Raw genomic sequence first — 27,936 nt, 5'->3', positions numbered from 1 at the left:
TGGGCGTCAGTCTTAGTGACTGCATTGAGACCCCTGTAGTCTACGCAGAACCTCATCTCTCTCTTACCACCCTGGGTGTGAGGTTTCGGCACTAGAACTACGGGACTAGCCCAAGGGCTATCCGAGGGTTCAATGACTCCCAGCTCCAACATTTTCTGCACTTCACTCTTGATGCAGTCTCTAACGTGATCAGGCTGCCGGTAGATTTTACTCTTAACGGGCAAGCTGTCACCAGTGTCAACCTCATGGGTGCACCAATCGGTCTGGCTGGGTGTTAGAGAGAACATATGTCTGAACGACTGAAGAACCTGTTTACAGTCGCTCTGTTGATGTTCGGAGAGGCTGCCACAAAAGACAACACCATCTACCGATCCATCGTCAGGATTCTGAGTGAGCAGGTCGGGGAGAGGGTCACTCTCCTCCTCCTGTCCCTCATCTAGGGCCATGAGCAAACTCATGTCCTTCCTGTCGACATATGCCTTGAGCCTGTTGACATGGAGCACCCTGTGGGGGCTCCGGGGAGTTCCCAGGTCGACCAGGTAGGTGACCTCTCCCTTTTTCTCCAGGATGGTGTAGGGCCCGGACCATTTGTCCTTGAGTGCTGCTGGGGCCACCGGCTCCAACACCCACACCTTCTGTCCGGGCTGATAAACAGTCAAGACAGCCTTTTGGTCATGCCAAGCTTTTTGGAGTTCTTGGCTGGCCTTAAGGTTTTCAGATGCCTTCTCCATGTATTCAGCCATCCGCGAGCGGAGACCAAGCACATAGTCCACTATGTTGGCTGCAGGCTTTTTGAGAGGTCTCTCCCATCCTTCCTTCACCAAACACAGGGGTCCTCTTACGGGATGTCCGTACAAAAGTTCAAAAGGGCTGTAGCCAACCCCCTTCTGTGGGACTTCTTTGTAGGCGAACAAGAGGCAGGGGATCAGGACGTCCCATCTACGCCGAAGCTTTTCCGGTAGTCCATGAATCATCCCTTTTAGGGTCCTGTTGAACCTTTCAACAAGCCCATTGCATTGTGGATGATAGGGTGTAGTGAACTTGTAGTTGACACCACATTCCTTCCACATAGCAGTTAAGTAGCTCGACATAAAGTTTGCACCTCTGTCGGAGACGACCTCCTTAGGGAAGCCCACTCTGGAGAACACTCCAACTAGGGCTCTTGCCACAACAGGTGCTGTAGTGGTCCTAAGGGGAATAGCTTCAGGATACCTGGTGGCATGATCCACTACCACCAGTATAAACTTGTGCCCTGAGGCTGTCGGTGGTTCCATGGGACCGACGATGTCGATCCCCACCCGTTCAAAGGGCACCCCCACCACAGGCATTGGTATAAGGGGGGCCTTTGTCGTGCCACCTGACTTACCACTGGCTTGGCAGGTGACACAGGAGCGGCAAAACTCCTTGGTATCTTCGTTCATGTGGGGCCAGTGAAAGTGTGAGACAAGCCTGTCCCACGTTTTCGTCTGGCCTAAGTGACCTGCTAAGGGAATCTCGTGGGCCAAGGTAAGTAGGAAACCACGCTGAGACAAGGGTACAACCAGCCTCCTGGTCATGCCAGGCTTGGGGTCTCTTGACTCAGTGTACAGGAGTCCATCTTCCCAGTATACCTTGTGGGTACCTGTGGCGTTCCCAGCAGCCTCAGCAGCAGCCTGCTGTCTGAGGGGTTCAAGAGAAGGGCAGTCTAACTGGTCCTTCCCCAGGTCCTCCCTTGAGGGTCCCCCTGAACCCAAGAATTCAACTTGATCAAGTTCGAACTCCCTAGGCTCAGTTTCCCTCAATTCCTGTAGGTCAGCCTCCTCTGAGACTTGATCCACGACCTGGGGCAAGGGGGAAGGCGCAGCCTTAACCCTACCGCTCTTTTTCTTGGGAGGTGTCTGGTCCGTTGTTCCAGGATCCAGCACCTGTTCAGTGGGGCATCTCCTGACCTGTGACCTAGTCACAGCGAACACATGTGCTGGCAAACCTAACATTTCCATGTGAGTCCGGTGCTCCACTTCTGACCATTGTGATGACTCCAAATCATTGCCCAACAAACAATCCACTGGGAGGTCTGGACTAACTACAACCTTCTTTTGGCCAGTTACCCCTCCCCAGGAGAAAGCTACAATTGCCATACTGTGATTGGTAGTGACATTGCTTGCATTGGTCACCAGGAATTCTGTACCTGGCATGATCTGTCCAGGGTCCACAAAGTTAGGCGTCACCATGGTGACGCTGGCACAAGTGTCCCTATAGGCCTGAGCCATCTTTCCATTTATAAAAGGCGTCTGTCGGTATTTGCCCAGGGTATTGGGACTTACGTCAGGGGACACGTCCGCGTCCCCTGTACTGACAAGGACAGCCTGAGTGAGTGTGCCAACTAAGTTGTCACGCCCCTCAGAACCCAGGGTTAACCCTACTAAACCCTTGGGAGGCGCACTACCACTGCTGACTGTACTAGGGGGCACAGGTGCCTTAGGGGCTGCAGTGGCAGGAGTCTGCCCTCCTCCTTTCTTGGTGCACTCACTAAACCAGTGAGATTTACTTTTACAGTACTGGCACCATCTTTTGGATTGGCCTTCTTTCTTCTTTTGGGGAGCCTGACCCCCACCCTCTTTGGGTTGTTGGGGACCTGTCGACGACTTCTGGTCATTTTGTTCCCCCTTAGAATCTTTACCCTTCTGGTCTGCTTTCTTCTGACCACCTTGATTCTGGCCCTGGTTCTGTTTAACTCTCGTACGAACCCATCTGTCTGCCTTCTTTCCCAATTCTTGGGGAGAGGTCAGATCCGAGTCGACAAGATGCTGATGCAACAACTGGTTCTGACAATTGTTTAAAATTTGTTCTCTCATCATCAAATTATACAATCCTTTGTAATCAGTAACCTTACTGCCCAGCAACCAGCCCTCAAAAGCCTTAGTGGCACAATCGACAAAGTCAGACCAATCTTGAGACTGCGTTTTCTGGGTATCCCTGAACAGCACCCTGTACTGCTCAGTGGTTAGGCCGAACCCTTCAACGAGTGTATTTTTCAAGACTTGGTAATCGTTCGCATCCTCCACCCTTGTGGTGAGGAGCTTGTCTCTTCCTTTACCCTCAAAGGAGAGCCACAAGATAGCTGCCCACTGACTCTGGGGTACACCTTGCACCGTGCAGGCCCTCTCCAAAGCAGTAATCCATTTGTGGATGTCGTCCCCTTGTTTAAAGGGGGGCACTATCTTACCAAGGTGTTTCGTATCGAAACTCTTTTCCCTATTGCTAGGTACATTGCTGCCACCAGTGGGGACTACCCCACTTAACTGTTGCTCTCTAGCAAAGGCAAGCCTTTATTTGGCCAGGGCAAGTTCTTCCCTTTCGATCCTCAGATTAGCTGCCCTTTCCTTAGCTTCGTACACTCTCCTCTGAGGGGACGTCATCCCTCTCTGAGAAGAGTTGTGAGAGCCATTGGTTCGAAGGGATCCGCCAGAGTCTCTTGACAGAGATCGAGCTCGTCCATTCCCAATGTTAAGCGGACCTGACAGTAGCGCCGGGGGTCCCCCAGTACCACTATCATGTTTGCTTAAGTTGGACCTGCTTAGTCTAACGACTTCTACCTGTCCCTTATCTGCCTCATCCCCAGAGGGATCCTCATCCTCATCATCCTCCACATCTTCGTTCTCAGTTGCGAGGTGGATGAGGTCAGGATCGTCTCTGGTTCCCTCGAGGGGAGGCATGTCTCCTTCTGGATTAGAAGAGCTAAGAAGTTTCTCAGCCCTTCTGGCATCATAAGTCTCCAAGAGACCAATCAGAAAGGACGTTGTGGGGTTAGACCCCTGCTTGATCTTCCTGGAGTGACACAGCTGTCGTAACTCCTTGAAGTTCAGCACAGTATATCCTGAAGGGATGACCTGTGGAGGGTCAACTGACACAAGGGGAGACCCAGAGTTTCCTCCTTTGTCCGACATACTGCTTCTAGTGTGGTGTAAGTGATGCACCTACCTACACTATGTGTTTACCTACTGTTCCCTTGCTAAGAGTTGCAGCCAAGGTGTGCTAAGCCTTGAGGAGCTACAACAGCTGGTTCAGTAGAACTCAGAGTATTCTAAGCTTTAGTTATATGTACTAATAGTACTTGTGCGATCTTTCAACAAGATATTCTTAGGATACGTGTGGTAAAACAACAGCAAGCTCAAATCCCACCCGCTGCTCACCAATGTGAGAAGTTGGCCCGATATGCAACGTTCGCTATTCTAGCGACCGCTATGTATCGTTCCAACGACCCTTATGGTGTTTGGTTGTAAGTCAACCTATAGACCAGCTATCCTAGTAGCGTGGATACGAGCAGTCTAAGGCTAAAGACTCGAGAGGGCGTGTTAAGCCAGCTGTTTACCACACATGTACCCCTTGAACACCCAGTGAAAGGACACCACACAAGTGTTATGAAAATAAACAGTATATTTATTAAGAATCACAACAGCCCTGTACTCTTTATGAGGACAGGGTACTAAGCACAAACCAAATCTCTTAGGAAAATACTTCAAGTGCACAATTAAAACAAGTGTCCGAGGACACGGAAAGTTTAAGGTCTCGGGCGGACCCGATAAGGCAAGTCGGAAGCGAGAGACTCGGGACCCTAGAGTAAAGAGGCTATGCAGGCACCGAAATGCCGAGTTACCTAGCCACGAGGGCTGCGGCTGCACAAGTCTTACAGGCGTCGGGGTCTTCGCTGACGAGCCAGGAGCCGGAAGAAAAGGAGTTGCCGGTCGGCGACCAGTGATGAATAGTTCGTAGAGATCCAAGCCTGGATCAGAGATTGATGATACCTGAAAGCAGAGGGGACCAAGTTCGTACTACTAGCCAGTAGTCAGAGGGTACCAGGAAGGCACCGGTTGGCCGTCACCTCGACCAGGTGAGTGGGCGACGCTAGGCTCTGCAGTCTCACGGACCAGGAGGCGTTGTCGGCAACCACGGTGGAGGTGCGAGCTGTCCCACGAAGGATGATGCTGTCGGCGTCGCTGGGCCCAGGATGGGGCAACAAGCCTTGGCAGATCTCAGGGCCACGTGGTAGGCCTAAGATGGCGTCTTGAGTGGACCAGGAGGGTCGGGGGTGCTTCTCGCAAAGATGGAAGCAAGGGCCAGTCTGGGGCAACCAGACCAGCAGTGTTGTTTGTCGGTTGTCGTCAAGGAAGGGCACAAGCCAGCGGCTAGTGACCAGACAACGTGCTGAGCAGCGAGCAGAAGGGCCCCACGCAGATCGTGGAGATGCTGGGAGACTGCACTTCGGTGCTGGCGCGGCTCAGGGTCGGGGCTTCTCGGACCCCAGAGCACTCACCAGAGAGTTACCTCGATGGTCGTGCTGGTTTAAGAGCGTGCAGGTTCTGATGATGGCCGGTCCCTCGAGGTCTCGTCGCACCCACAGATCACAGCTGAGCTGATGACGTGGGTAGAGGTCAGAGGTGCCAGGGAAGCCGGTTCTCGTCGAGCTGGGCCGTCGGATCCTTGAGGAAGGACTTGCAGCAAACCGCAGAGTTCTTAGATGGTGCCCGCTGATGCAGGGTGACTACTCCTTAGTCACAAGGGAGAAATCTTGAGAAGAGTCTTGAAGTCCTTTCGTAGAAAGTATTCTTGATTCAAAGATGATCTAATTTGGAAGGGTCCCCGCTCCGGCCTTTATCCTAAAGAAAGGGGTGGGTACATGACTAGGTCCTGCCCTAAGGGTGGGACCAGGAAGGGGGGTAGTTACACCCCTCTCCCCTGCCGGACTTTCCCCAGGCCAGGGCTGGCGCCCCTGGAACTGGTTCTGACCGGCAGATGCGTAGTGAGCACCGGGGTGCCACTCCGCAGTCACCTTCTCGCAAAAGCCCTACCTACCCAGAATACACAAACCCTGTCTGGGACGGTGCGAACACCGCCCTTGACAGGAAACCCTTTGTCCAGGTGCTCCTCGCTGGAAGGACTCCCAACAGCAGGAGGTCAGACTCGTGTCTGTGGTGGTAGCATCCATTTTGTGGAGCTGAGGCTTTAGTTAGCTTTAACCGGGGTTCACAGTTACGTACATGTCGTGTCCCTCTAGAAGGGCGGAATGCTAACCTCGTTGCCAGGGTTGGTGAGAGGGCAGCATCCCGATTCGTATGACACCTTACTCGACATGTCTTGATAACGCGACACCGAAGTTACCGATGTGGTACGCGTTATCATGGAACAGCCATTGGGTCTTTTATCCGCAAGCTGCAACCGAGCTCGGCTCGGGCCAGAGCACAGTTCACACGAGCCCACGCACTCTGCCTTCAGGATTGTCAAGGCCTGCCATAGGAGTGACTGATAGGAACTCGGGTGTCCATTGTATGGTTAGATATAGGGCTACTATATCTAAAGCAAAGGGTGATTACACGACTTCGCCCCAGCCGTCATGCAGCCAGTTGTGTCAAATTTAAGAGGCCAGCCAGGGGTGGCATAATACATGCTGCAGCCCCTGGCGGCCCTGGGTACACCTATGCCCTGAGTTACAGGGTCTGATAAGGTGGCCCAGTACCAATTGGTAAATGCACCTAGGGTACATCTCGTAATTTAGAAAGAGAACAGCCAGGCTGTGGGTCTGATTAGCAGGCCCACAGCCAGAGAAAGTCGTAAACCAGTGAAACAAAAGCGAAAAATCTGGGTGATCATAGGATTGCAGACCCTACTCTCCTACAGATATACCTTCATTTTTATTACCATTTATTTTTAACGCTCTCTGCAGCAGAGTAAATAGCATAGAATGAATTGGTGTAGAGTGCAGTGGCATAAAGTGCAGTGGGTCTGAGGTGCTTTCCTCTGGCCGGGATTGGTACGGTGCTTTTCCGGATTGGGCCGCCTGGCCAGATTCATGCACGGGGTTGGTGTTGCTCTGTCGTGGGTTGCCCGGCCGCAGGTCTGCGGTGCCTTCTCTCCGGCCGAGGTGTGCTGTGTTTCCAGCATGCAGCTTTCCTCTCTGGCTGCCTCCCAGTTCTTGCGGGCTTTGGCTGACGTTCTGGTCTTTCCTCGCCTGTCTTGGCGGTTGCTTGTCGAAATCTGCTTTGAACAGGTTTGGCCTCCGTGTGTGGGGGTCGGTCTTGGGGTCTGGCCATTTGCTGTGCAGCAGGCTTGCGCTTGGCTTTCCTCTGGATTTCACTTCCTCTTCTGTGGGCAGTTTCTTCCCTCTGTGACCCTTACTCAGCGTTTCTGGGTGTCTGGCTGTGCGACCAGTTTCCCACGTGGCTGCCTGCTGGCTGTGCCGTGGGCTTGTGCTTGTGTTTCCTCTTCCTGGCCCGGGATGCTGGCCCTCCTTCTGGCTGGCTGGGGGGGTGTCTGGTTGCTTGGGCGCTGGTTTGGCGACAACCTTACTATTGCTTTTCGCTCTTGCTCCTCCTTGGGTCTCAGGTTCTTCTCTGTGGCTGGCGTGCAGTCTTGTCTTGGGCTGGTGCATGTCTTGGTTGCAACATCCTCTGCCTCATTGGTGTTTGACTTGTTCATGGGTGTTCATCCATTTCCTGTTGCCTCTGGTGTAACATGTGCCCTCTGCCCTGTTGGGCTATGTGTTTGGCCTGTGTGGCTTTGTTCTGCTGCCGCCCTTTTTCCCTGCTTGGGGCCTGGTGCTTCTGGGCTTGTCCGCTCTGTCTGTAGACTGAGTTATTCCGGATTGGGGCCTTCGGGCCCTGATGGTTCTGTGTGTCCCTTCTTCTGGTTAGGTTGGATCCTGGGCTTCTCTTCTGCTCGGTCTCTTCATGCCTGCCTGGTGTGTTTCGGGCATTATAAGATTTGGTTGCGTATTGTGTCGCTTCTCCTTGGCTGTTTGGTGGCTTCCCTGCTTTCGGTTGCTGGCCTTCCGGCTCCCTCTTCTGGTATCCACAGTTGCGTTGGTTGGAGTTCCTTGTGGCCTGCTGTGCTGTCCACCCTCTCTGTATTGGTGCCTTTCTCCCTGTCCTCCAGGGTTGTGTGCTCCGGGGTCCCGTTGTTCTTCAAGGTCCATTTTCTCTCCTCCCTGACTGGTCCGCATGCTGCTTGTGCTTACCCCTGAGACATCTTTCCCGGTGCAGTGGCTGCCTGTTTTGTGCAATTTGCGCTTCTTCCTCTACGATGCGGTGCCTGTGTGCTGTCATGTCGTGTGTGTGCTGTCGCTGTTTCCTCTGGCCTGGTGTGGTATTGCTCTCATTTCCCATTAGCAGTGCGGCAGGGTGTGGGTGGCTGGCTTTCGTCACTCCTGGGTTGAGTGATTTCGGCGGGGGGGGGGGTTTGGGGGGCAGGCTATGTCTTATGTCTTTGAAATTCAAACAGACCCTGTTTGATCATAAGGACGCACTTTTCACATGCCCAATACGGTGCTGTATAGAACTCAAAAAAGTTCAAAAAGTGATACATTCAATCTCTATTACTCAGAGTTCTTAGCTATATTTTCATTGATAGATCATGACAATTTTCCAAAACAAAAACGAAAGTTCATAACCCAAACTTTCCAGACAATAGACATAAGTCCAAAATGATAATCACAAAAGAATAACAGAAAGTAACAGTTGAATAATGAACACTGTTTTCTTGTTTATTCTTTCCTTCATTTTTTCATTTCTTGATGATTCAAAATGTCGTGCATTTCGGTGCGCACACCTTCTTCAGGGGAATACTGCAAATGAGACAATATACTGTAATATAATGAAATGTTTCTAAAAGTTCACGTCTATATCAATAATGTCAATGGAGTTTAAAACAAACCCAATAAGTGTCAGGCAATTTTACCGGTCCCATAATAAGTAATTAAAACGTAAAAAGAAAAAGCAAAATCAATGTATTTCTGTACATACAATATATTCATCCTGTGCATGCCACCAAGTGATTACAATCGCGCCAAATGGACAACACAAGCACACCCTGTGTGAGCAACCGTGTAATGGTCCAGTGTAGCAACTACGGCACAATGGTGACTGAATCTAAACATGCCAAATCGTAACAAATTCCCAAAGCAACCGTGTAAATCTCACCCTGCCTCTCACTGAAAAAACTCACCTACACTTATACGGAAGACACAGTTACAACGGCTGTACTCAAACTGAAAAATATAAAACGTGTGTTATAACTAAAAAATATCATCTTGAATACAAAGCTATGGCTAAAATGTCAAGTTGCCCCGCGAGGGCACATGTTAGATAACCTACTTCTTACTCCTGGTGTTTCCTATCACGGTCTTCGTATGAACCACTGGTGTCTTCCGCATTCAGTTGTAATAATGGAAAAATAGTACAACCTAAAATATGCTTAATACTCCCAACGGAGTGCATAGTAATCCATTTCCCTGTACTCTTACCTCCTTAACGTGCATCCCCGCTTAATGAAAACTTCCTTCTCATAAGTGTTTACTCGTAACGCGGAGGACTATCCCTTCCGGATTTATGATTCTCACATACGTCATGACGTAGAACCATGAACATACACAATAGACTCCACGCTACCGTTTTTGCATGGCGCTTAGGGTGAAATAACAAAACATCATGTAAACAAATGTGCAACGCGACCTCACTTACAAAATATGTAATGTGTCTATGCATAAACAGCCAGTTTGTAGATATAAGAAACATGCTACAAAACAATTCCATTTATACCACAAAGTAGGTGCCTAACTACAAGTAAGAGTTCCCTATGTGGCAATTTGCGAAAATTGTAAATAGAAAGAGCAACACCCTGCCAGAATAAATAACTAAAGGTCCTCTAAAGGATCCACAACTGTTATATGGGGAGCAACATTAACAGTGCATCAGAGCCAGAGCCATCAAACATGTGTGAATCAGTCCATACTTTTTTTTTGAAAATATATATTTATTTATTTTTATAAAGTCTGACCGGATAGTGATAGATCTTTTGAACAAGGAACTCTCTGAACTAGAGGATAAACTTAAGGATGGTGATGCGGTGGATCTCGGAAAGAAAAAGCTAGAGGAAATCAGACAGGATTTGGATTCGTTCTCGGACTACCTCCTGAAAAGGAAGACGGAGAAACTGCGTAAAGACATTCGGTTTTACTCCCAAGAACGCACCTATCCCTATCTAGCATCCGGGTTTTACACCAACCAAAGTGATAACAGCTCACGTGGACAAACCTCCAATTGGGGATACAAAAAGATCACTACCTTCTCAGACACCAAAGATTCTGAGGGGGATACCCCTGATGAATATGACTCCAACTATGATCAGGGACATAGCTCCAGCCGACCCAATAGAAATGGAGTTTTTGAGCGAAACAACCCTCAGAACCGTTTTTTAGGCAACCGCCGGATGCAACTCACGTCCAGCCCAACGGACCCCCCAAACGAGGAATTTCCATCGGGGTCGAGGCCAACCTCAAATGTATGTCCAGACCCGCCACCAACAATACTGGAGAACATAAGGGGTATCCCAGTTTTCAATTTAACTGGTGAAGAGATTGACCCACATGCCAACAAACTGTTAACCCAGGGCTTATCTTTTGTCCCATCTGCTAACTTTGACAAATTTGAATTCAATCGAGACTTACAACTTTTTTTCCGAAAAGTGCGTCTAAAAAAGTTCTTTTTGGACTGCCCTCCCAACACTGATGTTGAGAATAAATCTGGTTGCAAACCCCCTTCCTCCTTTACTCCTTCCCTGGAAATGGTTGGCCCTGAGGTCAACATTTTCGAGAAGGCATTCATGAGGAAAATAGAAAGAATGACACGATATGTACCCATTCCGGCTGCCAATCTATCTGAATCAGAAAACACAGTCCTCAGGGATCTGAAGGACACTAAAAAAAATAGCCATCAAAACCTGTAACAAAGGGGGAGGGATCGTCATTTTTAACACTGCAAAATACACCGAAAAAATGAACGAGCTCTTATCTTCCTCAGGGCATTACACCCCTACGACCCGTAACCCTGAGAACACTCTAAAACAACGAATTCTAACAATAGTTGAAAGAGCAGTGGAACCAATGCCATCTGTGAATCAGAAGCAGAATTTCTGACCCCCCCAGACATACTAGGATGCCCATTATATATGGAGTCCCAAAAACTCATAAAAATAGTAGTGATCCACCTCTGAGACCCATTGTCTCCACCATAGGCTCGGCCACAGAGCCATTGTCTAAGTATATAGACAAATTCTTAAAACCATTGGTCACTGAATTACAATCCTATGTTAAGGACACAGGCCATTTCATCAGCCTAGTGGAGGGCACTCCATTCTTTGAAAACCGCGAACTCTTGGTCACCTTAGATGTGGAATCCTTGTATTCCAACATACCTCAACAAGGAGCTTACACCACCATTGAAAATATTCTATCCACAAGACCAGAGATTATTAACTCTGAGTTCATCCTTCAATGTCTTGAGGTGGTACTCTTCGAGAACTATTTTGAATTTGGTCCTACTATGTACAACAAACAACTGGAGTCAGCATGGGGGCAAGCTGTGCCCCGATCATTGCCTGCCTCTACATGGGGGAATTCGAGCGAATATACATCTTCAATGAGATGGCCCCCTTCCATGAAAACGTCAAGGATTGGAACCGATTTATTGATGATATTTTCTTTCTACGGAAGGGTGATCTAACGACTCTGGAAGAATTCATCCTGTGGCTCAATGCAGCCGATCCAAATTTACGGTTTACTTGCCACTCCAATCAGCACAAAATTAAATTTCTAGATATATGGGTAGAACACCAGAACAATACCATAAAAATATCGCTGTATACCAAACCCACCATCCGCAAAACCCTTATTCAATACACCAGCTTCCATCCGCGGTGTCAGAAGGAAAGCATCCCCTACAGTCAGTTCCTTCGTATCCGAAGGAATTGTTCTGACATACGGGACTTCCTGACCCAATCCGACATCCTCAAAGAAAAACTTCTGTATCGAGGATATCCATTGAAATTGGTCAAGGACTCCTCCAAAAGAGCTAGGTACACCAACCGGGAGACAATGTTCCAACCCAAACCATCGGAAAACACAGATCAATTGGTGTGTATTACCCGCCACTCCAACCCTAATCACAAGGTGCGCCAGGCCATAAACTCCAGCTGGCACCTACTGAATCTGGAAAAAAACAGGACTCCCTTAAATAGACCTATCTTTGCCTTTAAAAGAAACAGGAATCTTAAGAATTACCTTATCAGGGGCAAGATGTTAGAGACTCCTGCCAGTATTCAAAGTGCCATCACGAGCATGAAACCTATCTTTGGAAATCACAGATGCGGCACATGCCAGGCATGTCCTCATGCTGTGATAGGCGAGACAATAACCACCATTGAACGTACGGTCTCGGTAGCCCGAAATGAAACCATGACCAATGTCGGACCAGTAACGTGGTGTATGTGGTCTTGTGCCCATGCGATCTCCCCTATGTAGGGGAAACTGGACGTGAATGTCACATCAGAATAGGAGAACACAAGTCCAACATTAGCAACAAGAAAACCTCGGCTCCCATCGTTGCTCATTGGATTGAAAAATCGCACTCTGAACAAGATCTTCGCTGGTTCATACTGGAAAGGATAAAGGCCTGACCTGGAACAGATCCTGTCAATCTCCGCACAAAAAGAGAGTTTTTTTGGATTTTTTTGATGAATTCAGTTACCAAGGGCCTTCATTCCTCAGTTGCAGGCCATGCTAGATTCATCCAAATGAATTGTTTGAATGTGTGTGAGTTTGATTGATCCCCGGAAGGTATGAGTGTTTGTTGAGCCCTTAGAATTGCACTGGAGTGAGTGGAACACTGAATATTATGAATATGTCTTTCTTTTTATGTGATACGAAAAATTGCATTGATCTTATCCATTGAACCCTGTTTATGTATCTATCGAATGTTTTTTTAGAAATGTCAGACTTTATAAAAATAAATAAATATATATATTTCTAAAAAAAAGTATGGACTGATTCACACATGTTTGATGTCTCTGGCTCTGATGCACTGTTAATGTTGCTCCCCATATAACAGTTGTGGATCCTTTAGAGGACCTTTAGTTATTTATTCTGGCAGGGTATTGCTCTTTCTATTTACATTGTTCTAATCCCCTCCCTTCCTGCCTATATAATTTATCTTGCCGGGGAACCCCCTTCTATTGTGCATTTGCGAAAAGTGAACACTATAATATTGAAGGTAAGCAAAAAAGGAGAAAAAAACGCGCCTGTATTTATGTTGTGTATTGAATGCTATCTAAAAAACGAACCAAAGGTAGTTACTCATAAATCTACATGAGTTACACATCGTTCGATTGTATATGGACATTTCACACGCTTTTCCTCAGTTGGCGAACCAGACGATCACAGACCCAGCATCACAATAAAAATGAATATAAAAATAAAAATAAAAATGAAAATAAAAATAATGTAAGTCAGAAAACCATTAGGATCAAAAACATCCGTACAAAGAATATCTCTTACATATTTATGACATGAACACCAGTGTATTTTTACAGAAAACATAGGTTTTCTTACAGAAAACATGTCAGCTCAATGTTATCATTCAATCCACAAGGACTTAAAGTTTTCAAAAAACGTATCCAAAATGTTTCTCTTGGTGCTTAATGCCTAACGGCATCAACATGTGGCAAGACCGACACCTGCTCTAGTACGGTAAAATGTAGCTGCGGCATGGTATGTTTTTTCTCTACCCAGTGCAACGCTAAACCTGATTTAACATTGGCAGTGCGAATCATACTTTTATGTTCGGTCATTCTGAGCTTCACTTTCCTGGTGGTAAGTCCAACGTACACTAACCCACATGGACACTTTATAGCATAAATTACCATACTGGTATTGCAATCAGCAGTGTGGGTGCACAAATTTGTCACCTACAATCGTTAGACCATAGAACCTCCTGAGGCTCAGCCGGGAGTTGCACAGATCGCATTCTTTTTTTAAAATTACTGCTTTGTTCTGCACAGAATTTTAAACCACTCACTTGCCTCCTGGCACCAGATCTTCCTGGGCAGGCCACCCCACTTACAGCGGATTTAGCGCTGCAAAACCGAGTCTTGCTTACATTCTCGGCCGCCATCCCCCTCCACAAGCCACGGGACACGCCCACTTGCGAGGCCACGCCCCCAACTCAGGTATAAAGCGCGCAGACTGAAGAGCGTCACTGTTAGACCATAGAACCTCCTGAGGCTCAGCCGGGAGTTGCACAGATCGCATTCTTTTTTTAAAATTACTGCTTTGTTCTGCACAGAATTTTAAACCACTCACTTGCCTCCTGGCACCAGATCTTCCTGGGCAGGCCACCCCACTTACAGCGGATTTAGCGCTGCAAAACCGAGTCTTGCTTACATTCTCGGCCGCCATCCCCCTCGCCAAGCCACGGGAAACGCCCACTTGCGAGGCCACGCCCCCAACTCAGGTATAAAGCGCGCCGACTGAAGAGCGTCGCTGTTAGACCATAGAACCTCCTGAGGCTCAGCCGGGAGTTGCACAGATCGCATTCTTTTTTTAAAATTACTGCTTTGTTCTGCACAGAATTTTAAACCACTCACTTGCCTCCTGGCACCAGATCTTCCTGGGCAGGCCACCCCACTTACAGCGGATTTAGCGCTGCAAAACCGAGTCTTGCTTACATTCTCGGCCGCCATCCCCCTCGCCAAGCCACGGGACACGCCCACTTGCGAGGCCACGCCCCCAACTCAGGTATAAAGCGCGCCGACTGAAGAGCGTCGCTGTTAGACCATAGAACCTCCTGAGGCTCAGCCGGGAGTTGCACAGATCGCATTCTTTTTTTTAAATTACTGCTTTGTTCTGCACAGAATTTTAAACCACTCACTTGCCTCCTGGCACCAGATCTTCCTGGGCAGGCCACCCCACTTACAGCGGATTTAGCGCTGGAAAACCGAGTCTTGCTTACATTCTCAGCCGCCATCCCCCTCGCCAAGCCACGGGGCACGCCCACTTGCGAGGCCACGCCCCCTCCTGCTCTCATCTCCATCTCTACCTATAAATATGTGCATCTATAGGAAGCGCAGCGGACGAGCGCAGCGGGAGCGCCGTTTGCGCGCCGAAGGCGCGCCTAAGGCAAGCCCGTCTGCGCTCGTCCGCGCCGAGTCCGGGCCTAGGGCCATCCCCCCCTACACCCCGGACTACGAATCCCAAGCAGTATAGCTCCGAAAAACTCTTAGAGCTAAGACTCCTACAAAAGAACTGCAACCAGCACCCTTACCACGCTGAATGCCTCCCGTATACATGCAACCTCTGCAAGTCCATCCTCAAGCCCTCTCCACCCTCGGACCAGCGCCATGAGTACCGCATGTTCTTGCTTAACTGTAGGTCTCTGCCCAAGCATAAGAATGAGTTTGCACTCCTGTTAGAGGAACACAAACCTGATATGGAAACCTGGCTCACCGAAGACTCAGACCCAGCCTTGGTTACAGCCATTCCCCCTGGCTTTTAAATCTCCTGCCAAGACCGCCCAAAAGGCAGAGGAGGAGGTTTAGCTATTTTCACAAAGAGCAGTTCCTCTGCCGAATCATTGCTGAAAGCATTCCAGACTGTGAAAGCCTAGCGTTTAGTCTGGAGCTCTCGCCGAACAACTGCTTCTCAGGCACCCTCATATATAGACCCCCCGGCCCTCCTAAACAATTCCACATCCAACTAGCACGGATTGTGGCAGACCGTGTCAGCAGCACCGCCAACTTCACTTTGTTGGGTGACCTTAACTTTCATTTCGAGTCCAATGCAAATCACACAGCTGCTCTTCTTACGGACGACCTGGCCGCGTTACAATTACACCAACTGGTCAGCTCCCCTACCCACGATCAAGGGCATTTGCTTGACCCGGTCTTCAGTAACTGTACTAATTTGACAACTAGTCTACCTCTCCCGCTCCCCTGGACTGACCATCTAATGGTCCCGCTTCTATGGCTCACCCCCAAACCCCCAGCCACCAAACCCACTATAAGAACAGCCAGACCCTGGTCCCGCCTCCCTATGGAGACATGGACCAAAAAACTGTCCAGCAACCTACCACCGCTTAACGATGACCCATGCATCGCTAACCTCTCTTATGAGGACTGGATTACCAAGTCACTCGACTTTTCTCTACCTAAACGAAAATCCACCACCAAACGCTGTCACAAATCAGCTCCATGGTACTCCGAAACCCTCAGAACTACGAAACGCCAGTGTAGACAAGCGGAAAGGAAATGGCGCTTGGACTCTCTGCCAGACAACAAAAGTCAATACCATAAACTACTCAAAACGTACAAAGAACAAATCAAGGCCAGCAAAACAGCCTACTTCGCCAACGAAATTATCTTAGCAAAATCTAAACCCAGGGAAATTTTCCGTATTGTGAAAAGCCTCACCAAATTACCACCCAGTCTAGATGAGACCAAGACTGTAGAACACTGCAATACCATGGCAGACTTTTTCCTGCAAAAAATCACCACCATCTATGAATCATTCCCTGCCCCACCCAGCACCCCCTCTACTTCAAGCAATTCCGACCTGAACTCCTCCCCCACTCTTGACCACTTTGCCCTTCTTAATATCTCGACTCTTGAGTCCTTGGCAAAAAAAGTCAAATCCGGGTCTCCGGCGGACCCAGCCCCGCCAGACATCATTATGTCAGCCTCGGCTATCACCCTGCCCGTCATAATGGACCTCCTCAACACTTCCATCTCTACCGGCATAGTCCCGCTACAATGGAAACAAGCCATGGTCCGTGCACTATTAAAAAGGCCCAAACTGGACCCTTCGAACCTCAGTAACTACCGGCCAATCTCTCTCCTTCCCTGGATTAGCAAAATCCTAGAGAGACACATTAATAGCCAGCTGATCAAATTTCTTGAAAACCACCAGCTTCTTGACCCTACCCAAACGGGCTTCAGACCACGACATGGTACCGAAACCGCGCTCCTCATGGTCACAGAGGAATCCAGAACCATCCTGGATCAGGGAGGATCAGTGGCAGTGATCCTCCTTGACCTAAGCACGGCCTTCGACACGGTCAGCCATGACATACTGCTGGACCGCATGGCAAACATTGGCATAAAAGACAAAGCTTTGTCCTGGTTTGAATCCTTTTTACAGGACAGATCCTTTCGGGTATTCGACGGAACATCCTCCTCTACCAGCAGACCTCTAAAATGTGGAGTCCCGCAGGGCTCTTCATTGAGCCCGGCGCTCTTCAACATATATATGAGGCCACTGGCTGAAGTTGTTCGTCAGTATGGAATTAAGATCATTTCATACGCTGACGACACTCAGCTAGTGGTCTCTCTGGCACAGGAGGCCAGCCAGACCTCGAAAGGAGGGCTCAAGAAATGCCTTGAGGAAGTTAAGGACTGGATGTCCTCCTCCTCATTAAAAATGAATGGGGACAAGACAGAGATTATGCTCCTGGGCCCTGCAAAACCCAACTCCCTTGGCACCATATGGCCACCCTGTCTGGGTACCCCCCCTGCCCCAAAGGACAGTATCAAGAGCCTTGGGGTGTGGCTCGATGGATCTCTGTCCTTTGGCACACAATCCACCAAACTAGCAGCCACCTGCTTTGGTCTGCTCAGAGTGCTAAGGAAGGTACTCCATCTCCTACCGATGGAGGCAAAACAAGTAGCCATCCAAGGCCTTATCCAGTCACGACTGGATTATAACAACGCCCTGTACCTCGCTGCCCCAGAGTACACAATACGGAGGCTACAAACAGTACAGAACTGCGCCGCGCGCACCTTGCTTCAGATCCCTCGACGTCAATCAGTCAAAAATGGACTGAAAAAACTGCATTGGCTTCCCATTCCCCAAAGAATCCAATTCAAAGCCTTATGCATTGCGCACCAGGCGTTCTGGAAAACGGGTCCCCTCATCACCCGTAACCTTGTGTCACATTATCAACCCACCAGGAATCTGCGTTCCAACCAGACCTTCACGGCCACTATCCCCAAAATAAAAAAATCCAGAACTGGCGGCAGGACTTTCACCTACAATGCCTCCAAGCTTTGGAACACCCTACCCCTCCACCTAAGGAAAAACCCCAATCTTACCTCATTTAGGAAACAGTTAAAAACCTTCCTCTTCACTGCCGTCTGATAACGCCTTGGCTACCCCCTCCTGTAATGTTGGTTTTAGCGCTTGGACGCCCCCGGGCAGCAATCGCACTCTATAAATCGACATACAAATACAAATACAAATACAATCCCATTCCCACAGTGACCGCAGTTGTGACATTTCCGCATCCCCTGATTAACACTAACCGTGTGTGCTATGCTCCTCCTTTTTGAGGTACTCCTTAATGATCTCTGATCTTGAAAAAGCAAAGATTGGACTTGCCTTAAAAACTTCCTTGAAATCATGTTTCTGCTCTATGATTTCCCAGCGTTTCTGAATGCTACGTTTTATTGCTCTTGCTGCTGTAGAGTATTTCAGAACACACACTTCCCTTCTTGATGTGGGTCTGACAGATTTTTTCAAAAGCTGTGATCTATCTAATTTGAAAGCTTTTTGTTTTGCCACATCTAACACCATTGGTGGATAACCTCTCATTGTGTATTGGTGTGAAAGTTCCTCAATATCGATTTTACTCTGAATTTTCATCTGAACTAATTCTCCTGACCCTGATAAATTGTGATAATAGTAAATGATTTTTAAGAGTTGGCGAATGAAAGCTATTGTAATGAAGTGCATTGTTTATGACCGTGGGTTTTTTGTACACCCTTGTGACCAAATTGCTACCTTTGTTTTCAATCAAAATATCCAAGTAATTGAAGGTGGTGGAGCTTATGGAGTGCGTGAATTTGATTTGAGAGAGACAGTTGTTCGAAGCTAGTTAAGAATCTTCTAGTTGTTTCTTTGTCCCTCTCCAAAGTATCAGGATATCATTTATGTACCGTAGGTACACAAGCAGGTGGTCTGTCCAAAGATTATTGTGTAAAACATGTGTGTCTTCAAATTTGCCCATAAATATATTTGCATATGTGACTGCGCCCGTACAACCCATAGAGGTACCCGTCTTTTGTAAGAGAAATTCTGTTTTCCAAGAAAAGTAGCTGTGATAAAGGCTGAATTGCAATAATTCCAGCAAAAAAAATGTTAAGTGAGAGGCAGGGTGATATTTACAAGGTTACTTTTGGAATTCGATACGATTTGGCATGTTTAGATTCAGTCACCATTGTGCAGTAGTTTCTACACTGGGCCTTTACACGGTTGCTCACACAGGGAGCGCTTGTGTTGTCCATTTGGCGCGATTGTAATCACTTGGTGGCATGCACAGGATGAATATATTATATGGACAGAAATTCATTGATTTTGCTTTATCCTTTTATGTTTTAATTCTTTTTTATGGGACCGGTCAAACTGCCCGACACTTATTGGGTTTGTTTTAAACTCCATTGACATTAGTGATATAGAAGTGAACTTTTAGAAACATTTCATTATATTACAGTATATATTATATCATTTGCAGTATTCCCCTGAAGAAGGTGTTCGCACCAAAATGCACTGGGAAGTGTAAACACGACATTTTGAATCATCAAGAAATGACGAGATGAAAAAATTAAAGAAAGAATTAACAAGAAAACAGTGTTCATTATTCAACTGTTACTTTCTGTTATTCTTTTGTGGTCATCATTTTGGGCTTATGTCTATTGTCTAAAAAGTTTGGGTTATGAACTTTCGTTTTTGTTTTGGGAAATTATCATGCTCTGTCAATGAAAAGATAGCTAAGAAGTCTGAGTAATAGAGAGTGAATGTATTACTTTTTGAATTTTTTACAGCACCTTATTGGGCATGTGAAAAGTGCGTCCTGTTTGATGACCTAGTGGGTTCTCATTTTCTTCCACTGTCCTGTGCCTTGGTGATTGGGGTTGTGCTGTTGCCACCTACCTTTAGGGGTTTTCTTTTGGCTCTCCTTCTTGGCTGGCCCTCGTTTTGTCCTTGGGGTTGTTTTCCTTCGGCTCCTGTTGTTCGCCTGGTGGATGGTGGTCTGCTGCCGTCTGTCCCCCATCTTCTCTAGTGACTGGCTGCCTCGCTGGGGCCTTGCATGCTCGTTCCTTACTTGTCCAGGTGTGTGCTGACGGCTGCATTCCCCGTTGCAGTTCTTTGGGGCGGCAGTTTTGGGTTGGCCTATCCAAAGGGTCTCTTGTGGCTGCCCTGGCAGCCCATTCTGTCTGGGCCTTTACCTTTGGCATTTCGGCTCTTGCACATTTGTCCTGGTCATGAGTGGTTCTGTGTGTTCGCTATGGAGTCGTGCTTTGCCTGTTTCTGGTCCTGCCGCTCGAACTGTGTCCCAGGCTTTTGGTTTGTGCTGGGAGTTGGCATTTCTGCTGGATATTCTTTTGTGGTGGGTTCCTTCTGCCATTTTTGGCTGTCTGTTGGTCATCGGCGCCTTCTTCTCTCTTGCCCTATTCCTTGGGCGGCCAGTGCTGGGGTTTCTCTGCCATGTTTTGCAGTGGTGTGCTCCATCGCTTAGGGTTCTGCTTTTTGTTTCTCTGCCTCCAGTGCCTGTTTCCTCTGGGTGGGGCTTTACTGTCTTCTGGTCCCTTAGTGGGTGTCTGGTGGGTTTCCCTGGCCAGTTCCCGGGTCCTATTGAAGTGTTTTTCATTTTTCTGACCTGTCCCTCTGGGGCTGTCCTGTTGGGCTTTGCCTCTGGGTTTGCGGCCTTCTTTGGTTCCCCAGGTTGTGCCTTGGGCCTCTGTGGGTCCTCCCTTAGCGCCGGCCGGTGCTGTTTTCGTTGCTGTCTGCTCGCCGGTTGCCTGTTTTTGGTTCCTTGACTTTTCTATCTGCCTGCTGCTGGTGTTGGTGGCCGGTTTCTTCTTTGGTGGGGTCCGGGCTTTGTGCTGGCAGGTCTCCCTCTCCTTTGTTTTATTTTCCTTCTGGCTGTTGCTCTGTTGGTTTGCGTTTTGGGGAGCTTATTTCTCCCCTTGGCTCTCCTTGGAGGTTTCACATCCGGCTGGTGCGGTGTGTGGGCTTCCACAGTGCTGGCTTCCATTTTGTCCTTGGTTTTGCCTGTGGCTTGGTCTTGTGTGCATTTTTCTGTGTGGTTGTCCTGGCCGCTTTTTGGCATTGGTACATCTCACTATATGAGTCATCACGGCGAAATGGGCAAAGGGGTGCTTACTTATTGGTAATAGGATTACTCAGAGTCCTTCTCTTGCTGTGATGACTCAGGCCCTCATTCCTGGCTGTTTTTGGCCAGTCCAACTGAGTGGTGCTTTGGTACAGAACAGGAGGTAGGGGGGGGGGGAGGGGCGGGGGGATTTCATGAGTTGGGAAGGTTGGGATTGGAGGCATGGGGGCCTCACTATGCGAGTCATCACAGCAACAGAAGGACTCAGAGTAATGCTGTTACCGGTATGTAATCGCAGTATTCACAAACACATTACTTTTAAAACCAATGTCAAGAGTCATTCAGATTTTCAGGTTCTCAAGCACACCTCTACATTCAAATTATGAGCTAATTGTTGAAATTCCAGAAAACTGTGTTTTGCATGGTAGGGCATTTCTCTTTTGTCAATTTCGATATTCGAAATACCTTTATTTTGTGAACAAAACAATAATCAACATCTTGTAAAAAGCAAAAACGTATTTACTGAGACAAACTTCCTTTAATGATAAGTCTTTCTGAAATCAATCCAGGCGTGTTTCAGACATGATAGTTGACATTAAGAACCTCAAAACCTCTGAATCAAAGTATGGTAAATTTCCAAAACTGCATCTGATCGCCTGGACGTCCTCGTCATGATGCTGTAGTCCATACACATTTAATGCCTCCTCTCCCCTCCTTTTCCTAGTCAAAGACATCTCTCACTTGAGAAGAAAAACAGACTTAAACCAAAACACTTGTTATTCAAAGAAAAACTCTGAAACAAATTTATTGTCTGTAAACTCTCAGTTAATACATCTTTAGCATCTGCCAAAATTTTTAAATATAGCAACTTCGTATATTGCAGAATGAACATCACATTCAAGGGAAAATGGAGAGGTGGTAAAGTGCTTTCTTTTCATGGCTATGCCCAGTGGAAGAACGAAAAATGCACTGGTATTGCCAGTTGTGATGTGATCTCTGAACGTACTACTTGATGTTGGTGTTAACAAGGGCAGGCATCTAGGTGCATATATTATAGCCCAACTTAAAATCTCAGATCGAACATAGGAAGGGGAGACAATAGGCTAATATAAGTCAAAGTGCCTACTTCCGCCAGTAAGCTGTAGTGTATTGTATTTGCAGTATCCGTCATCTTCTGTTACAGCCGTCTCTGGAGTGTGGTTCTAGAATATTGTCAAAATATCATCGAACATTAATATTGTACCAGAAATATTATCTACAAAAATATCACTCCACAGGAGTGAAATATAGAAAAGCTCCACCCAATGGGACGATATTTTTGTAACAATATTTTGGACACAATAACTATGTCAGACTACATTTCTGTATATAATATTCTGACACAATTGTCTTTGGTCGTGTTGTTCACTTCGGCATATATCTCTGTTCTACAAGAGGAAGAATGTGAATGATCTCGTATGCACCCCAAACACTTTTAGTGGTTCTTTGGACTAACGTAACAGTGGTCTATGCACGTGTGACTGGGCCTACAGCAGCTACTTTACTGGCTCACATCAACGGAGTGAACCAGCAAGCCAAAATTCGTCAGTCGTGACTCTAGGTTCTCCCCACTCTTCAATGTGGGACTTGATATGGGAATTCAAGTGCGATCCTCAAACCACTATTGTAAAACTGACTTAAAGGGACCTAGTATTTTAACTGAGCCCACCTGCCTTCTACCCCGCTCTCTTTAGTTGTCCTGGTTCATCATTCACTCTTGCTACAGTGCCCCATGTGTTCGACTTCTGTCGACACTCTTGCATCTCCTTTTCATATTCCTGCCCCTTACCCCGCTGAATTAGACACGCTTTCCACTCCCACATTATCACTGCCCCTTAGTGCCTTTTCTTTTTATCCCCGACTTCAGTTATGTATTGGCCACTGATATGCACGGTACAGGCTCGCTTTCTCCTCAGGCACCTTTGTTACCCAAATTCATATGCCACAGCAGCCTGGCAGTCTAAGGTTTTCTCTGGACCTTTTTTCACTCTGCCTCCATTAGTAGCATGCAGGAAGTATGGGGGGGGCATATTTTCCACTTAAAAACGAAACCTTCCAGCCATTTCAGCCATCTCTAGCTCCGAGTCAAAACTCAAGAGTGCACCATGCCTGAGACGAATGTCAAAGGCTGAAGAGAGCTATGCTGGTTGAAAGTAGGGTCCTGGTATGCGATTTCAATAATGAAACATGGGAACACTATCATATATCATTCGTTCCTGAAGATTTCCATCCTATGCCCCATTGACTGTTTCTTAGGCCATCTCTTCAAGTGCCTCCAAAAAACACATTTAAAATCCAAAACAAAAATGGTGCGCGGAGCCTACGCAAGACTTTTATGGTTTTTTTCTGGGCACCCGTTTATTAAGACAACCCGAGAGGTCTCCCACGCGTAAGCTGTAATCAGAGTAGAACAGTTATTTCTTCTGTGAGATTTTAGTGCACCCATCTCCTTCACTGGGAGTGATAGATCCGGTCCCCTACTGAACGGACCCAGAAGAGGCTAAGGCATACAGGGAATTTGTTTTCAAAACACACGTGTTATGCATCCCCTGTAATGAAGAAACAATCCTTCTCAGATTAACACTGTAGAAAACTTGGACTTTAAAAGAAACCTCCAGAGCAGAACACAATCAATGAGAAGATTTGTGGGATGTGTGGAAGCCAAGCACCCAATCATTAGCCACAAAGCAGAAATTATAAGCATAGCAGTTCACAGACTGTGGTGTTCAGCTCAGCTAGTCCTTTTGTAGGCCACTTTCTGCGTCAATGGGCACTGTGTTCTCTTGGGTCTGCTCTGGCTTGGCTTTCGCAGGGCTTCCACCCCCTTTGGTGGGGGTCTTTGCCTCTGCAGCAGGATTTCCACTGCTGCTTTCAACGTTCTCCACGGCCAGAGGACAAGCACCTGCTTCCTGCGCCTCAGCTTCACATCTAGCATCGATGATCATGTGCTCCCGCTGTACCAGCTCTTCCAGCTCCTTCTGCATTTAAGAAGGAAAAACATAGTGACTCATAACAAAGGAGCAAGATGAAAGAGGTCTCTTGGAATATGAACAACTCCTTTAAATGGCATCTATGTATGTGAATGATATAGTTGTCTAGTGCTGGGATTTTGAATGCAATTTAAAAGCAGATATTTTTTAACAAGAAAAACTCCATCTTGAGCTTTCACACATATCTTTAAAAAATAATAGGGTGGCGTGACCGGTCTGCCTGAAGAGTGACAGAATTTTTACAGACTGCAAACACCTATTTTTTTGCTTCTTCAATAGGTTGGCCAAAAATTAGAAAGATATAACATGGCAATGCTCCTGTTGGCATTGAGATGGACAGCTTAGTGCAATTCGACCCGAGGAGCTGCAGGTCCTTTTCTGTGCACTATCCTATAGACAAACAATTTACTTACCTTTCTAAGCACAGATTGCTCACCTATTGAATATTGGTGTTTGACTGGATCCTGAAATGATTCAAGCACTAACCCTGAGCGCCGGGAGTGGGTGTTGTGCAGCTCCGTGCTGATGTTCCTCTCTCGAAGTGACCTGCAGAATCGCATATAGTCACCACTCGCCTGCATGGACGTCAGTTACTTTCTAGGCGGTCCACACCCCAGACACGGAGCCCAAAAGCAAATTGCTTTAGCCAGTGTGCAGATCTCTACTCTTGTGACCTTTTTAAGTGGAAAAGATCCCAGTACACAGAATGGGGAAGGTGGGAGGGTTGGTGAGAAATCGGTGCTTACAGTGTCTACCAGATAGAACGTTATTAGAGTAAGTAAATTGTTCTTCTGATAGATCCTACTAACCACAGATTCCTCACAGGTGAAGAGGAACAAAGAACGCCTGTAGGGTGAGGTTTTCTTAAACATGTAAAGCAGTCACCACTTTTGAAAGAATAGAACCTCAGAATCTCAGGACAAGATTGTTTGGGAAGAAAGTAGTGTATGGCGGGTTGATGGAGAGGGCTTGTAGCTCACTCACCTGCAGCACCAATGCTATGGCTATGAGGAACACAGTCTTGGTGGTGAGAAGCCGTAGTGGGCAGTTGTGAAGAGGTTCAAAAGGAGGATATATCAGGAAGGTGAGGACCAAGTTTAGGTCCCACTGGGGCATAATAAAGAGAGAGGGTGGAAACACCAGGCACTACAAGCAAACCTGATGGGGGGGTGTCACAGACATTTGCTTGTGACACTCCCTAAAAGGATTAACTCCTGTATTCTTGGGGGGTAACATTTTCCCTTACACACTGGATTTTATAAGGAATTTTGATTATAAACAAATCTTAAAGAGTCGAGGGATAGCTCTGGATCCCCGTTCTGGTGGTGCAGTTCTGCACATTATTTCTTGAGTGAGACAACGCCGGTGGGAGCTGCACAACACCACCTACTGGAGCACATGGGGCACTGCTTGAAAAGTCTCCATATCCAAACGGACGCCTTGGAATATTCAAAGGGTGAGGAATATGCGGTTAGAAATATCTATCAGAAACTGCACACACAACCCACTGCTCTCATATTAAATTCCCATTTCACTCTGGTACCAATTCTGGCATGTGCTCTATATACCAACGCCTTAGGTGCTGAGGGTAACACTAAGCCCTTTTTGAATAGCTATGGCAGTTAGAGTGTAGTACTGATAGAACCTTTTACCACAAAAGATATTCAGGCCAGATTTCTGTCCCTTCCCCCCACAAATTGGGCATTGCAAAGGTACCAATGGTTTGGGATCTGAGAAAATAGAGAAAATGTGGCCATGTTTTTTTTTTTAATTGGGACAATGTGCTGTGCAAGCAAGTGGGTGTTTTTTGCTTTCTAAAAATGGCAACAGCATGGTTTGCTATGCTAGGATTGCCCTCTTCCAAGGATTCAGAAAGAGAAAGTAACAAAATAAAACATTTTCATCATAGTTTTTGCAATTTTCAAAGTGTTGGTCAATATTTTAAATATTTGTTGATTTTTAACTTCTTGCTGTTTAAAGGAGAAAAGGGTATGAAATCAATGTGTGAAACATGAATGCTATACATTTTTTAAACTTAGACAATATCCGGAATTCAGCAACGGGTCATTTGTGTAGATCGCAAAAGGGTTATTCCAACAAAACTAATTATTGAAATAAAAAACACAGCAAATGTAAATAAGAAAAATATGGGATGTAATGCATTCATCTGTACGCTTTTACAGTGAAGGCTGATCAACAATAGTAAATTCCTGTTACATCCATCAGACTCTTCGAGTCGCAGAGATGTATAGTGTTTCTCATTTGTACAAAAGCACAAGATACCCAAAGCCATGAACCGAGCTGAGGCTTACAACGATTGTTAATTGTGTTTCGATCATGCATCAGCTAGCTAATTAAGAAAAATATAATTTAAAAAAGGGTATGAAGGAAAAAGAAAGCTAAGCATTTCTGAAATGGGCCCAAGAATATGAGTCTAGCGATAGGAGTTATTTGTAACACAGTAACAATTTTGCATTACCCATGACATCAGGTGATTCTGAATGTGTTTTTTGAAATGTGTTTTTGTGCACATCAATTTATAAAAGGATACCAAAAATATAAAGAAATTCGATTTATAATAAAAAAATGTTTTACCATTCAGCATGCATTGCCTGCACTTCTCATAATACCAAGCATTTGCAATGAAATAGGTCTCGCATTAGGAAAGTGTGAGCTATTGGTATTGTAAATGACAATTTTTTTAAATATGTGTTGGCTTTGAAAATATATATATTAATAGCATTGTTATTCACAAAGACAGTAGCTTACACTTTCCTAATGCGAGTCCTACTGGCTATGGCAATGCTTGTTGGTAGAAGGCAAGGACAGTGCTGTTGTGGTGCTGAGTGATGCTGTTGTGGTGCTGAGTGATGATGTGGTTGGGCTGAGTGATGTGGTTGTGTATTAGAGTAATGTAGTGGTGTATAAGAGTAATGTGGTGGTGTCCCAGAGTGATGTGGTGGTGTTCCTGAGTGATGTGGTGGTGTTCCTGAGTGATGTGGTGGTGTTCCTGAGTGATGTGGTGGTGTCCCTGAATGAGTTGGTGGTGCCCCTGAATGATGTGGTGGTGCCCCTGAGTGATGTAGTGGTGCCCCTGAGTGGTGCCCCTGAGTGATATGGTGGTGTCCCTGAGTGATGTGGTGGTGTCCCTGAGTGATGTGGTGGTGTTGTGTGGCGTGCAGCAGTGTGATGCGTGCAGCAGTGTGAGGCGTGCAGCAGTGTGAGGCGTGCAGCAGTGTGAGGCGTGCAGCAGTGTGAGGCGTGCAGCAGTGTGAGGCGTGCAGCAGTGTGAGGCGTGCAGCAGTGTGTGGTGTGCAGCAGTGTGTGACGTGCAGCAGTGTGTGGCGTGCAGCAATGTGAGTAATGCAGCAGTGTGCAGCAGTGTGAGGGGTGCAGTAGTGTGGTCGTGCAGCAGTGTGCAGCAGTGTGAGGGGTGCAGTAGTGTGGTCGTGCAGCAGTGTGAGTTGTGCAGCAGTGTGCAGCATTCAGCAGTGTGAGTAATGCAGCAGTGTGCAGCCTGCAGCAGTGTGAGGCGTGCAGCAGTGTGAGGCGTGCAGCAGTGTGAGGGGTGCAGCAGTGTGAGGGGTGCAGCAGTGTGAGGCATACAGCAGTGTGAGGCATACAGCAGTGTGTGGCGTGCAGCAGTGTGTGGCGTGCAGCAGTGTGTGGCGTGCAGCAGTGTGTGGCGTGCAGCAGTGTGAGGCGTGCAGGATTGTGAGGCGTGCAGCAGTGTGTCATGCAGCAGTGTGCCATGCAGCAGTGTGCGGCATGCAGCAGTGTGAGGCTTGCAGCAGTGTGAGGCTTGCGGCAGTGTGAGGTTTGCGGCAGTGTGAGGCGTGCGGCAGTGAGAGGCGTGCGGCAGTGTGAGGCGCGCGGCAGTGTGAGGCATGCGGCAGTGTGAGGCGTGCGGCAGTGTGAGGCGTGCGGCAGTGTGAGGCATG

The 27,936-nt window shown here is 47.3% G+C and overlaps 1 protein-coding gene across 2 annotated transcripts in view; it reads right to left on the bottom strand.

The window, feature by feature from the left end:
* Nucleotides 1–21,739: 21,739 nt before the first annotated feature.
* The window catches only part of SIRT2 (sirtuin 2), a 179,039-nt gene continuing 172,842 nt past the window's right edge, over nt 21,740–27,936 (bottom strand). For both annotated transcript variants that reach the window (XM_086952009.1, XM_086952010.1), the window contains one exon: nt 21,740–23,983. In XM_086952009.1, coding sequence (XP_086808135.1) covers nt 23,741–23,983 — 243 coding nt within the window. In that variant the 3' untranslated portion in view covers nt 21,740–23,740. The remainder of the gene's footprint in view (nt 23,984–27,936) is intronic.

This window comes from Lissotriton vulgaris, unplaced genomic scaffold, assembly GCF_964263255.1.
Source record: "Lissotriton vulgaris unplaced genomic scaffold, aLisVul1.2 SCAFFOLD_945, whole genome shotgun sequence".
Taxonomy (NCBI): domain Eukaryota; kingdom Metazoa; phylum Chordata; class Amphibia; order Caudata; family Salamandridae; genus Lissotriton; species Lissotriton vulgaris.
Note: the sequence above shows the minus strand (reverse complement) of the source record. Positions and strands in the feature narration are given on the sequence as shown.